A 14,694-nucleotide genomic window follows, 5' to 3' on the forward strand; every position below is an offset into this window, starting at 1 on the left:
ATTTGAACATAGGAAACGTAATTTTCAATCAAACTAGCCGTGTGTAATATGTCTATTTTCACATAAAAACGGATCAGAATAATACTCATAAAAGGACACGTATAGACTACGGATAGTTTTGAATGTGTGGAACATTCATGGTACGTATCTACTATACATGAGCGAATTCCATCATTATTCAGTTGAGCGGTAACTCCCGTACGATTTATAAAATAATATCACAACGTGTTCTGACATGTCGTGACTTCTTGGAGCTGACTCATCTCGTTCGATAATTTTTAGTAATAAACTATGATAGGAATTCCGAACCGTTCCTAGCGATAACGACAATGTAATAAAGTCGTAGCAATGGATTGTATGCCTGTAAAGCTTCGAGTTGGCTCATATCCATACTAAGTATTAATTGTAATTTTTCCACGAAAAATTCACTTGTACCCTTGTAATAAAAACACATTATTAAAAATGAAATAAAATATTAAAAATATCTATATACAAGAGAGGGTATTTGATATATCTAGTAATATCAAATAATCACAAAAGTAATATTAACGATTCGAGTAAAGCCGAACGGTAACACCGTTAAAATAGCTTTACTCACAGTATTAAAAATTCAAATATTAATTAGTACATATTGCATAATGAAATATTTCAAAAGAAAAGTTACTATTTCAAGTAAAATGTAACGGTTGTATCGTTAATTTTAAATATCTTTATTCATGCTATTAAGTATTTAAGCATATTGAAAAATAAACTATTGCTGAAGGATTCATTAAAAACCTCAGCATTTTAAATAAAGTCCAACGATTATACCGTTGACTTTAAAGATTTTTACTCATTTTTAAGTAAAATATTATTAGAATAGATGTAAAAATAACTCACTGTACCGATCCGACGGGATACACTTTTTAACACTTTTAGCACTTGCTTTAAGCAATACTTAATACTTAATAGCACCAAGGTTGTAGTCTTGTAGACAACCTTCTCGCGGCGGAAGCTAGACGCCAATGAAAAACATCCAGCGCCCGACATTATCGTGCGCCCCGCCACCTGGTGGAGAGGTGTGCGAGAGAGATAGCATACATACAACGGAAAGAGAGGGAAGAATAGGCGGAAAAAGCTAGGTGCCTTCTCAATGAAGTAAGCTTCAAATTACGGACAAGTGTTTAATTAGGGGTTAAAAAATGTTTCAATTATATCTATAATCTCTGACATTGCCTGTACCAAAAAGCGTTGTCATTGGTTCATAATCGCCAATCGCCATTTTGTTCATTTTTGGGTTTGGCGTTTGCATTTGGTGTTTTCGTATTCTAAACATTTTGAGTGTAATGTTTTTACACTTCAGCATACAAACGTGATAAACTTGAAAAAAATCCAAACAAAAACTAGTTTAAGGTAATGTTTCTTTTGTAAAATAGTGAGGGCATCCTATGATATATCTATACTTAAGGTATTTTAGTGTATGTTTATTTACGCGGGTAAATTAAATTGTCAAAATGTTAGGCAAAAGAATGCATCATAATAGTAAAGGAAGACTGGCGACGAAGGGGCATGATAATGGAAAACCTGCTAGCCCAGGTTTATCTCCTTACACTAAACCTGCGAAAATACCTGGATCCATATCCGCGGGGAAAACAAGAATGGAAATTTGTCCAATACCTTATATTCGTCAACAAGACAATCCTGTAACTTTACCTAGGCTTGCTACTATTGCCGCAAGATCTGCAGATGAACCTATCGGAATGGATGAATTGGATGCTCTACAGTTAGAGCTTGAAACTTTGCTATGTAATACCGCTTTGCGCATTCGTTATTTCCAAGGAGAAATAGAAAGTATAGATACAAATGAATCAAAACGGGAGAAAAAAAATAAAGCGGCTGGTAAGCAGCTTCAGTATCCAGGTAAAAGGAAATTTCCTGACGACAAATTGGTTAAAACCAAAGATTATGCAAAAATATCAAATCAACCAAAAGTGCCAAAGTTTAAGAACTACAGTAACCCTTCATCTGGGGCGTCACATGGATATTCTAATGACCAAGCAAATAATTCAGATAATTCTGTTAAACTAGAGATGTCTCAACTAGCATTACCAAAGAATAATATTCCTTACAAATTTTGGAATTCTGTTGATCCATATTGTGCTCCCGTCACAATGGATGACATAAAGTTTTTGGAATCGCTACTTGTCCAAAGCAGCAACACAACCCTGCCTCCAATTCCTCCTTTGGGAAGACACTACTCAGAAGTCTGGGCAGATGAACATATATCTGAAGATCAAAATGCTTCAAATCCAAATAAAAAGTCTTCTGGCTTATCACCTGATGCATCAAATATGCGAAAGAAGATTGAAAAGAACTCAGAAAATATGATCACGGGTCCTCTCACACAAAGACTGGTGTCAGCCCTAATGGAAGAAAATGTCATGTCATATGAAATGCCCGATATAAAAATAAAGCAATCTGCAACCACAAAAAACAGTTATAAAAATTCTTTGACTCTCGAAAAATGTTTAAGAAAAGAATTAGTGGAACAAGGTATTTTGGACCCAGAAGACTTGCCTCCTCTAACTAATCCAGCTGATGATGAAATACTGGCTGAAATAAAGAAATGTCAAACTGAACTAACTGCGGTTAGAAAGGAAAACTGCAGGAACTTGAAAAATTTGATAGGCTTATGTAAGCAGGAGATGATAAGACTTAATTTGAAGAAACAATTAGACCATGTAGATATGGAATGTATTGATATTTATAAAAAGATGGTGGCAGCTAAGCAAAAGAAAAGACCGATTACTAAAAAGGAAAAAGAAGATGCTTGGAGAGCAATTAATGAACAGATAAGACTTAATAAAGAAATAAATGTTTTGCCATTGACAGGACCAAACTCCAGCTAATTATTATTACTTATTATTACTCAGTATCAGGGCTTCTAAAGAAATAAATTGCACATTTACTTATTATATTTTGTTTTTATTTTTATCAATTGTCCTTAAAGAATTAGTTTTTTGTACCTAGTTGCATAAATAAATTAGAGCAAATATGGAAGTAAATATGTACCTAATTATATTCTTGTTATAATTTTAGATATCGATAGTTAATTAATGTAACACTGTTTTCCAGCATAGCTTCAAAACCTCTTAATTTGATTTTTTTCTCCTCTCCTCTGATCCTCTGATTTTTTTTTTAAATCTTTAAAAAAATCATAATTGATATTATGATTTATTTAAAGAAAAATGTTTTAGAAACTGGCATAAATAAGCCATCTATCATACGCCAATAAAGCGAGGCAGCAATTAAAATATTATTTTTGAAGCAGTCGAAATCTAAGAGTATATATTACAGTAGTATAGAGCGCGTGTATTGCACAAATTGCATCGTAGGCAGATGTGTTATAGAATACTAGTGGTCCGTCCCGGCTTCGCCCGTGGTACATATTTCGAAATAAAAGGTAGCCTATGTCCTTTCTCGGGTATCAAAATATCTCCATACAAAATTTCATGCAAATTGGTTCAGTAATTTAGGCGTGATTGAGTAACAGACAGACAGACAATCTTACTTTCGCATTTATAATATTAGTATAGAAGTATAGATAGATATTCTAATATAGATGTGTGTGTAAGAAATAGGGATGGGTAGGTATCAATTGCGTACTGAGCTATCGATAAGGTAAATAAATATGTATCTTAAGTAAATTTTATGTTCATTAAGTTATTAAAGGAGAAATGTATGAATAAAGTATAAATATGTAATTTTAAATTTGTTTGCCAAGTGAATAAAGTGTGTTTATTCCATTTGAATATTTCTTATATTAATTATAAGCTACTTTAAAAAAATATGTTTCATTGGAATATCAGAAAAACATATGGACTTCTTCACTATTAAAAAATAGAATAAAAGATCGGGTTTATCGCTATTTTTGAAGTGAAAACTTCTTTAGCGGTTTTGAGCACTTTTTCTGTTAATGGGTATAAAATCTTAAACTCGCGTCAGGACACGTGCCGTGATCGAAAAAGCATAAGACGGATACCATTCCAAAATATCAAACATGCTCAACGTTAATTTAAATCAAGTTTTCACTTCTGCCGGCACTCCCGGAGTGCAACCCGTCTTTTTTTTTTTATTTCCGCTTTTTTACTTTTAAACAACCTTTGTGACTATAGTATAGTAGCGTCGCTAGTGGATTTGAGTCGCATGTTCATGGATTCGATTCCCGGCCAGGTCAGGATGAAAAAAAATATTTTTCAAATTCTTTCCAAGATGCCAGACTTCCCATTTATGAGGTAAAATTTATGTAGCTGGCAGCCCAATTCTTCACACACACTAGCGTCTTTACAAATTACCTAACACACACTACAGAAATGAGTTGCCGCGCCGCCGCGCCGCAGCCGCACTCACCACAGATCTATGTGGCACTCACAGAGCTATTGTTTTTAGGTGGGGCGGTATCTAGTCGTAGCGCGCGCGCGGAGACCAATGCTTAATATAATACATATTACGAACAGACTTTCGAACTTGGTGCGACCGGACCACCGTAAAGTATAAACAGACGTTCGAATTTGGTACGGACCGCACCGTGACCTTGGTGCGCTCTGTACCATATTCGATGATGTGTACAGTGGTCCGCCGGACATAATTATTATTATTGACGGTACGGTCGGTTCGATGGCTTTTTCTTCCGAACTTGGTGCGGACCGTACCAAATTCGCGCGTGTTGACGGGCGATCGCACCGGACAGAACTTTAGTCATATACTTATTACAGCTTCAGAGCGTTTTCACATTATCCGATCCGATATCGGATATCGGAAGCCGATAGCCGATATCCGATATCGGAGGGAAGTAAATGTATGAAATATGTACCTGTCTTTCACATTGTCCGGTCCGATATCGGATATCGGATATCGATATTCCCAGTGGCTATCGGACGATAATGTTCAGTGTTGTCAACTCAATTTTCGAAAAGGCAGTATACCAACAGCAAAAAAGCACTAGTTTGTGTATTTTCAGTCTTAAGGGCGCTCAATCATATTACAAAAAAAATATATTTGAACGGGTGACAATATTATTTTAGGATAGTGTAATAAGAAAAAGAAAATGTGAACAAAGATTGTATCACTTAATAAACTTATCATAGGTACTCTAAGTAGGGTAGGTACTACATGAACTTTTATGTTGATAGTGAAAAAATGACTAAATAGCAAGCATAGAAAGACGTACCTAGTCGGTACGTCTTGCTAAAAATACATTTAATAGATTTTGAAAGGTATTTACTAATATGTATTACAAAAACTATTAAGTAATACTAGGTTGAAGTAGGTATTGATATAAATTTATTTAATTTATAATGTGTTAACGTAATATACTTGTGCATACACTATACAAATTACCGATATCAAAACTATTTAGTAAATAGCATATCTAAATAATATGCAGTAATTAATTATATCAAATCTTTTTTACATTTTACTTTTCTTTTTTTGAAGTTGTTTTTTTTTAACGTAGTTATTTTTAATGTATGTACAACTATGATCCTTAGAGTATATATTACAATAGTATAGAGCGCGTGTATTGCACAAATTGCTATGAAATGAGCCGATTTGGTCGGAACAAAGCTTCCAAACGTTCCAATTTGGTCGGATCGGATAGGAAGTTGGTTTGGTCGTATCGCCGGCGCATCCGACCACGTCCAACCAATATTAATAATAATTATGTCGGACCGACCGCTCTCTACACTTTCCGATTTGGTCGTGGTCGGATGGTTGGCACCAACCGAATCGGAACGTCTGTATATGCTTTTAGTGCGCATCGTAGGCAGCTGAGCTATAGATACTGTGTGTGACAAATAGGGATGGGTAGGTATCAATTGCGTGTTGAACTATCGATAAGTTATGTAAATAAATATGTATCATAGGTAAATTTTATGTTCAATAAGTTATTAAAGGAAAAATATATGACTAAAGTATAAATATGTAATTTTAAATTTGTTTACCAACTGAATAAAGTTTGTTTATTCCATTTGAATATTTCTTGTATTAATTATATCTTGTGTTAAAAAAATATGTTTAATTGAAATATCAGAAAAACGTGAGTACTTTTTAAAGTTAATAAAATAAAAGATCGGGTTTAGTGCTATTTCTTTAATAATAAATCAAACAATAAAAATAATGTTTTAAAAATGTTAAATAACAATAAGAAATAATTAATAATGTAAAATGATAATATAATAAATATTAATAATTTTTTTATTTAATTTTATCCATTCTACTATCAAAATCTTCAAAATCAATTTAGTGGTTCAGAAAATATATCGTAACATTACATACTTTACATTTACACTATAATACATTCGCATTCATAATATGAGAAAGTGTATCATACAAAACACACCACAAATTTATTTATAATACATTTTTTAAAAGAGTTTTAATTTTAAAGTTAAAATGGATTTTATTGTTATATTTTGCAGGTTTCTGGCTTGAGAACAAGAAGTTTGGGTTAAAGCTATAGCACAGGGAAAATTGGAAGCCTTCAAAACATTCTCGGCCTTGTTCAAATCATTTCGAATCAGACGGGAAGAAAAGTAAAGTGCTTTGCAGAGATGCTGTGCCACAAGTTTAAGGTGGCATCTATTTTAAATAATAAATATTGTAATTTGGTAATTAAGTATCGAAATAAAATGTTGTCCAAAAAATAAATGTCTATTTGTTTTATTTGAAGCAATTTATTTTAAACGGAGGAATGAGTTATTTTCCCGCGGTAAATTGTAGCCTATATGTTATTCTGATGTTTATACTATATAATTGTAAAGTTCCATAAAAACTCATTCAGTAGTTTTTACGTGAAGGAGTATCAAATGTCCATTCTTATAAATTTTTGCTTTTATAATATAAGTAAGTAGGATACGACAATTGATTTGTAAAAAGATCAACCAGGGTGTCATCATCGGGCCGTTGTGCATATCCTGAGTCACCTAAAACAGGTATAATATTTTATACTCTATGCATACTTCATAATATGGTGCTCACAGAAATTAAATGAAGATTTAGTATTTAATGAAAAAAATAGAAATAAGAATGTGTACAAACCTAAGAGCCAGCAATGCTCATTATGTCCCAGTCTTTGCAAGTGGGACTTTATTGGGCAATGGTTCCGAACATAGGAATCATGTGCTGCACCACCAAATGATGCATCCACATACAAAATGTTTAATTTGGAATCACATAACTGAAAAAATATACATTAATTATTATATTAAATTCTATGTAGGTATATCTAAGTGTTTATAAATGAGTTATTAATGTCTGTTAAAGCAAATACAGATAATTAATGTTGAATAAATACTAATTTATAAAAAGGAAAGGTTTGTAATTATGTATGTATGTATGGTTTTCACGCATAAACTACTGGACCGATTTTGATGAAATTTGGCACAGACAATCTTTAGACCCTGAGAAAGAACATAGGCTACCTTTTGCGAAATATGTACCGTGGGTCAGTAATAAATTGCACATAAAAAAAGGAAAAACAAAAGACAGATATTTTAAGACTTACTATTAAAACATTCAATTAATGAAAATGTTTCCTATTTAGAAATGTTTCTTCATGATCAGTGGGTCTGATTATAGCAATATGAGTTCCATCAATGCAGCCAAGAACTCCAGGAAGTCAGATTCGCGCACGAAGGGTTCCGTATAATTCTATGAATGAATCTATGAAAACAGGAAAAAATACGTACCTACCTTTTTACGAAACCATAAAAACAACCTAAACCGAAATACCTAATAATATTTTTTATAAATACCACCACCATACAATGCAAGGCAGTCAATAAGCATCGCAAATGAATAATTCCAAATTAAACGAATCTTAAAATTTGGAATTACCTATCCATAATCCAAAATTAAACGAATCTTAAATTATCTTCAAGGAATTTTATAACTTAATTTTTTTATTTATCGATATTTTAGTATTCGATAAAGTGGCAAGCACTATCTTTTTAGAACAAAAAGTGGCTACATGTGGATTTGAATGCCAAGCAGATAACAGTGTGTTGTCTCTTTCCATCGCATTAATTAGGGTATTGAATAAAAGAGAGCCACTATATAAGAAACGTTCAATTAATTGTTACTTCTCCAGGCTTGTTAAGCGTCTTATTAACGGTCCATCTTGACGTACGTCCCGCCAAGGTCATACACGATGCACGACGCAAAACGACAGTGAATAGCGTTGACGTACGTCAATAATTATTATTATTATCTTGCTGGATGTGCACGACCAACTTTTCATCCAGCAAGCACCCCCACCACCGCGAACGTCGTGCAGATGGACAGTGAATAGCGCGGACGTACAGCAGATTAGTGTTGCCAACAGAAATTAATGTAAATACTTGGAAACGTGGCCTATTGATATGATTTTTTTGTGATAACTTAGTGAGTACATGAGCAAGCAAGAAATGGTTATTTTTGATTTATATGTACACAGGAAATCCCAATTATCATTACTTTTGGATCAACCTTGTACACATGGACAGTTTATATTCAGAAGTTATTATTTTAAAAGAACTCCAAGGCGAATTGTTGAATAACACAGATTTTATGCAAAAGTCCACTGCAGAAAAATGGCAATTTATTTAAAAAAAATATCTTGACGAATTTGTTTGTTTTAAAAAAATGATTAGCTATATACTCTCTGTTCCCGCCACTTTAGCATTTACTGAAAGAGTCTTTTCGGTCATGAATGTGAAGTGGCGGGAAGAGAGAAACCGAGTTTCATTAAAAATTAATTAAAAATGAGCTCTTGAAATATATAAATTTAGATTTGGAATGTTTGGATTCATATAATTCATTTAAAAATAATGAAAAATTCAAATTGTACAAAATTCAAATTCAAAAATTCATATTCAAAAAGTACAAAAAAATTTTTTAAAAATATTTATTTACTCTTTATTTACCTCCTTTAAAATCAGATATACTCTATTTCTTCAAATAAAAGTTGGCAACTCTAGCCATGCTTGATGCGCGCACGATCGTCAGTAGGATACATCCAGCACCGCGGCCTTGAGCCGACGTATAGTACGACATAAAAGAGATGAAATTAATTATTTTGGAACTAATTCGTTTTTCATTACCTGGCAACCCTGAATTGGCAATGTAGCTGTCAAGTTGAATAAAAATTTGTTGTTTTTTTCGTGAATTGAGATAAAATTGTTATTTAGAACAAGAAATTTAAATAAAAAAGGAGACATCATGAAAAAGGTTAAACGTAGCGGTGTCCGTGATGTGGTGTATAAAGTTTTTATTCGGTGTTTGTCCGAATTTCAAGCTGGAAATTTATTGACTGATTTGGAAAACGTTTACAAACGTACAGCAGAATATACCGGTGAGATTCCATTTATTTTTGCTCAGTACTACGTAAAATAGAATATTCCATTAGTAACGAGTGTTTAATGTATGTATGTATGGCGATTATTACGTTTTCGCAATTTAATTTGAGGTTATTTGTATGTAAACAAAAACTAGTTTTTATAGTGCGACCAGCACAATTTGAGTCAAGAAGTTATATCCAATCCAACCAGCCTCAAATAAAGTACCTAGTTTAGATTTTACTACATAGTATAGTGATAACTGTTTTCATACAGCTATCTATCTATTAATCAATCAAACCATAAGAAAAAAAATCATATTTACTGTATCATATTTACAGATACTGAAGATGCCCCGTACCCTCTTGCCAGTACTTCGAAACAGAGTGATGATCAGTCCTTTGAAGGAGGAGAATATTTAGATTTTGATGAATTATATTAATGTACAAAATTTATCTACAAAAAAAATAAAAATATGTGGTTTTCAAATCGCCTTGTTTTTTTCTACCCGACGGACCCAGAAAGAGGGTAATGTGTTTGAGCTGCATGTATGCTTGTTTGTTTGTATGTTTGATTCTATGTGCGCCTCTGCAGTCTAAACACTTGACCGATTTTTATAAAATAACTAATTCCTAAATACATTTAAGTAAAATTTGACCTAGGTAGGTCAATTAAAATACGAATGTATTTTTGTCTTAAATTACACTATTGCTACAATGAAACAATTATAACGGTTTAAATCGCGGTATTTATTTTAGATTATATTATATAGATTTTTGGATTTTTATTCTATAGTATCAAGATCGCTTGCGTCGCAGTATCAGTGTTGCTATATGAGTGACGGTGGCGCCCTCATTTATTTTCATCTCTTTTGTGTCGCACTGTACGTCGGGGATTGACCGTGAATAAGACGCTTTAATTGCTCCGAGATTGGATTCTCTGTCTACAATTTTTTTTAATTATACCTTTTTTTATCAACTGGTAATTTAGTTTAGTTTTCTATAAAAATTTCTGGCAACACTCATGATGATATTGGAACGATTCGGACAATGTGGAAGGGCAAATTGTATCCGATATCGGATATCGGCTATCGGCGTCCGATATCCGATATCGGATCGGATAATGTGAAAACGCTCTAATAATCTGTGATATTAGTTTAAGCGTCTTATTTACGGTCCATCTTGACGTACGTCCCGCCAAGGTCATACACGATGCACGACGCAAAACGACAGTGAATAGCGTTGACGTACGTCAATAATTATTATTATTATCTTGCTGGATGTGCACGACCAACTTTTCATCCAGCAAGCACCCCCACCACCGCGAACGTCGTGCAGATGGACAGTGAATAGCGCGGACGTACAGCAGATTAGTGTTGCCAACAGAAATTAATGTAAATACTTGGAAACGTGGCCTATTGATATGATTTTTTTGTGATAACTTAGTGAGTGCATGAGCAAGCAAGAAACGGTTATTTTATATTTTTATGTACACAGGAAATCCCAATTATCATTACTTTTGGATCAACCTTGTACACATGGACAGTTTATATTCAGAAGTTATTATTTTAAAAGAACTCAAAGGCGAATTGTTGAATAACACAGATTTTAAGCAAAAGTCCACTGCAGAAAAATGGCAATTTATTTAAAAAAAATATCTTGACGAATTTGTTTGTTTAAAAAAAATGATTAGCTATATACTCTCTGTTCCCGCCACTTTAGCATTTACTGAAAGAGTCTTTTCGGTCATGAATGTGAAGGTGCGGGAAGAGAGAAACCGAGCTTCATTAAAAATTAATTAAAAATGAGCTCTTGAAATATATAAATTTGTATTTGGAATGTTTGGATTCATATAATTCATTTAAAAATAATGAAAAATTGTTAGGTACTGCAAAAAGTATAAAAAAAATACATTTTTAAAAATATTTATTTACTCTTTATTTACCTCCTTTAAAATCAGATATACTCTATATCTTCAAATAAAAGTTGGCAACCCTAGCCATGCTTGATGCGCGCACGATCGTCAGTAGGATACATCCAGCACCGCGGCCTTGAGCCGACGTACGTCGGGGATTGACCGTGAATAAGACGCTTTACTATAATTTTTTTTTATATATAATTTTGCTAAGCTTCTTGTACATTATATTGGCAACACACAAACGTCAAACACTTTTGAATCGAGACATCGAGTAGGCAAGATGGCAGATGCCGTTAGCAATAAGCAAATAGCAATGTTAAATAGGTATAATATATAAAATGTAAACTGTTCTTTTCTTTAATAAATAACTAAGTGAAGTTATAACATGCTGTTTGAATTAATTATTTAACATGGCAGCAGTCCGTGGTTGAAAAGTTTCGAAAAGTTTAACGACAACGATGAGTGGGACGACAAAGATGTCCAAGCAACAAACTAGTGCATTATCCAACAAACAACTGGAATATATTATATCGTCGGCTAAAGTGTCAAACCTCATAACTCCATTACATCAAATTTTACAGGAGATACAAAAATCATCACCACGAAAAATTTTGCATGAAGGTTTGTTTGATTTTATACATTAACTAGCGACCCGCCCCGGCTTCGCACGGGTGCATTGCTGATACTAAATACACTACAGAAAAACTGTGAACGTTGTATATAAAAACATAGCGGCTTCGCACGGGTATAAAATATATAGCCGGGCGGCCGGCCGGTAGGTACCGCCGCAAACGCTACGTCCCGCAATTTTTAAATCTGTAATATCTTCGAAAAAATTCACTTAAATCATACGGTGTAAAGGGCCATATGGATCTATATTAAATGAGCAATGTATTCAAGGTATTTAATTGGGTAAGGATTAATGCTGTATTGGTTAAAATCGCTTCGAAAATTAGCCATTATTTGTCGTAAAAAGTAAATGACAAAAAGAAGTTATTGTGGGTTATCCATAAGAGATAGACATATACCATCGCGGACTTTTCTGTAGACCTTTTCAATGTGTATAATACTTAGTACATTATTTTGATAAAACTCGTAGGGTTCAGCCTGCGTTTGCAATGTAAGGTCAATGTAGGGAAGTCTGGCATACTTTTCTAAAAATTATGTTTAACTAAACTTTTTGAATCGAGATACGCTTTCTAAAGTAACTTGTGTCGTCGGAAATTATGGGTAATATATTTATTTACTTATATTGGTCTAAAAATAATATTTAGATTTATATGATATTTTTTAAAACTCAGCGTGTAGACGGACTTCCCGTGCAGTCTGAGGTAAGTCCGTCTAGTAGCAATATAACCATAACTTATGAGGTAATATGTATAGAAACAGTTTCTAGCAGTGATGCAAAACTGGCATTGTAATATGTGTTTTATGTGATTGAGAATAAGGTTTACATTTCAAAGATAATTTATTTTATTTTATTTTAAGGCAAGTCCGGCATATCTCCAGTGACAGTGGTTGTAAACATTCGACCACTGTAACCGAAGATATGCCGGACTTGCCTTAAAATAAAATTATTGCGATTTTTTTTGGTAAATAAAATAGTATGTAAAAAATAAATCTTTATTTCTTATATATAACAAATAGCAACAATAAATTTTAGAACATTGGCTTAATCTAATCATTTGTACTTACTATTTTATACTTATGCATTTTTTATACTTAAACATTAGCTTAATCTAATGCTATTATCATTTGTGCATATATGCATTTTTTAAACAAGAAGTGTTCAGTGACAAAATCAAAAATAAAGTTTAAGACATTGGCTTAATCTAACATAACATCGCATGAAAAAATTGCTTAATCACTACGAGATCTGTTTCTCTTAAGGCGACTACACCACCGAAACTAGCGCCCCCCCAACATTTTATTTTTTTACTCCTAAACCAGATCAAATTTAAAAAATCTAGCTCAGTACTTTGCTAGTATATTACTTGTAGTATTTTTGGTATTACTTTTCACTATTCTAACTGTTCATTATTCTAGAGAACTTTTGATTCAAAAGTTCTCCTAATTTACCGAATGCAAAATAATGAAAAGTAATACCAAAAATACTACAAGTAATATACTAGCAAAGTACCGAGCTAGATTTTTTAAATTTATTGATTACCGCCAAAAGTGGCTACTTTTGGCGGTAATCAAAACTTCTCTAGAATAATGAACAGTTAGAATAGTGAAAAGTAATACCAAAAATACTACAAGTAATATACTAGCAAAGTACCGAGCTAGATTTTTTAAATTTGATCTGGTTAAGGAGTAAAAAAATAAAATGTTCGGTGGCGCTAGTTTCGGTGGTGTAGGCCTCTTAAGCGTTGTATATATCACCCGAACGTCGTAAGTCCCCACAAAGTCTTATATTAACATCAGTCGTAAGTACTTGCTAAACAATGAATTTTAGGACATTGGCTTAATCTAATTATATAATCATTTATACTAACTATTACTTTTTTATACTTATGCATTTTTTATATTTAGACATAAGCTTAATCTAATGATATTATCATTTGTGCATATATGCATTTTTCAAATAAGAAGTGTACAGTGACAAAATCAAAAATAAAGTTTAAGACATTGGCTTAATCTAACATCACATGAAAAAAATTGCTTAATCACTACGAGATCTGTTTCTCTGCGTTGTATATAACACCCGAACGTCGTAAGTCCCCACAAAGTCTTATAATAACATCAGTCGTAAGTACTTGCTAAAATCACGAATTTATAAAAAATAGACAGTGTCATCATCGTTAGGGCGTATTCAGAAAGAAAGCTTGAAACTTATAAGCGCTTATCGGCGCTTGTCATGTTCATATATTTTCCTGTCAGTGCTGTCAACCCGCGCAGGAAAATATATGAACATGACAAGCGCCGATAAGCGCTTATAAGTTTCAAGCTTTCTCTCTGAATACTCCCATAGACAGTAAAAATTCTTTGGGATTGTCTGAATTTTGACAGACTAATTTTTTTTACAATAGATAGGCTCGGTACATCATCATGGTCCTTCTTTTTTGTTAATATGAACTTTAATGGTTTTTTCACAGTCTTATAAAATGTTATCGAGTAATATATTTCGTCGTCACCGGGTTTTAGTTCTTCTACATAGCCTACGTAGTATGTCCATTTTTTCCGAATTAAGTATCGTACGAGTACAATATCATTAATGCTATATTTTTGTATTAGTTTATCATTTTCTGAAATAAAGTTATTTGAATGACCACTATTCTCACAGTTTTCTGTTTCGAACTTACTATTTTCTTCAACTTCTTTACTTTCTTCAACTAGTTTGCTGCAGGCTTTCTCAGGTATCTCTTTTACTATTTGTGATTTACTTTTGTCATTTTGCAATATTACCATTTCTTCTGTTGTT

General features: G+C 32.9%; 1 protein-coding gene and 1 long non-coding RNA gene across 2 annotated transcripts; one reads left to right on the forward strand and one right to left on the reverse strand.

Annotated features, from left to right (window-relative positions):
- The first annotated feature begins 1,252 nt into the window (after positions 1–1,252).
- Ada3 (transcriptional adaptor 3) lies at positions 1,253–2,954 on the forward strand. Its single transcript, XM_090111830.1, has one exon. It carries the CDS (start codon positions 1,494–1,496, stop codon positions 2,886–2,888), a length of 1,395 nt encoding a protein of 464 aa, XP_089967956.1. The 5' UTR covers positions 1,253–1,493; the 3' UTR covers positions 2,889–2,954.
- Positions 2,955–6,921: 3,967 nt separating this feature from the next.
- LOC149901154 (uncharacterized) lies at positions 6,922–7,641 on the reverse strand. Its single transcript, XR_016457668.1, has 3 exons — positions 7,544–7,641; positions 7,078–7,216; positions 6,922–6,962 (listed from the first exon to the last, which is right to left on the reverse strand). It is a non-coding gene; the product is annotated as an uncharacterized LOC149901154 (long non-coding RNA).
- Between the last annotated feature and the right edge of the window lie 7,053 nt (positions 7,642–14,694).

This window comes from Colias eurytheme, chromosome 17, assembly GCF_061535395.1.
Source record: "Colias eurytheme isolate Ceu_HAF_F1 chromosome 17, ilColEury1 Martin Lab GWU primary, whole genome shotgun sequence".
Classification (NCBI taxonomy): Eukaryota; Metazoa; Arthropoda; class Insecta; order Lepidoptera; family Pieridae; genus Colias; species Colias eurytheme.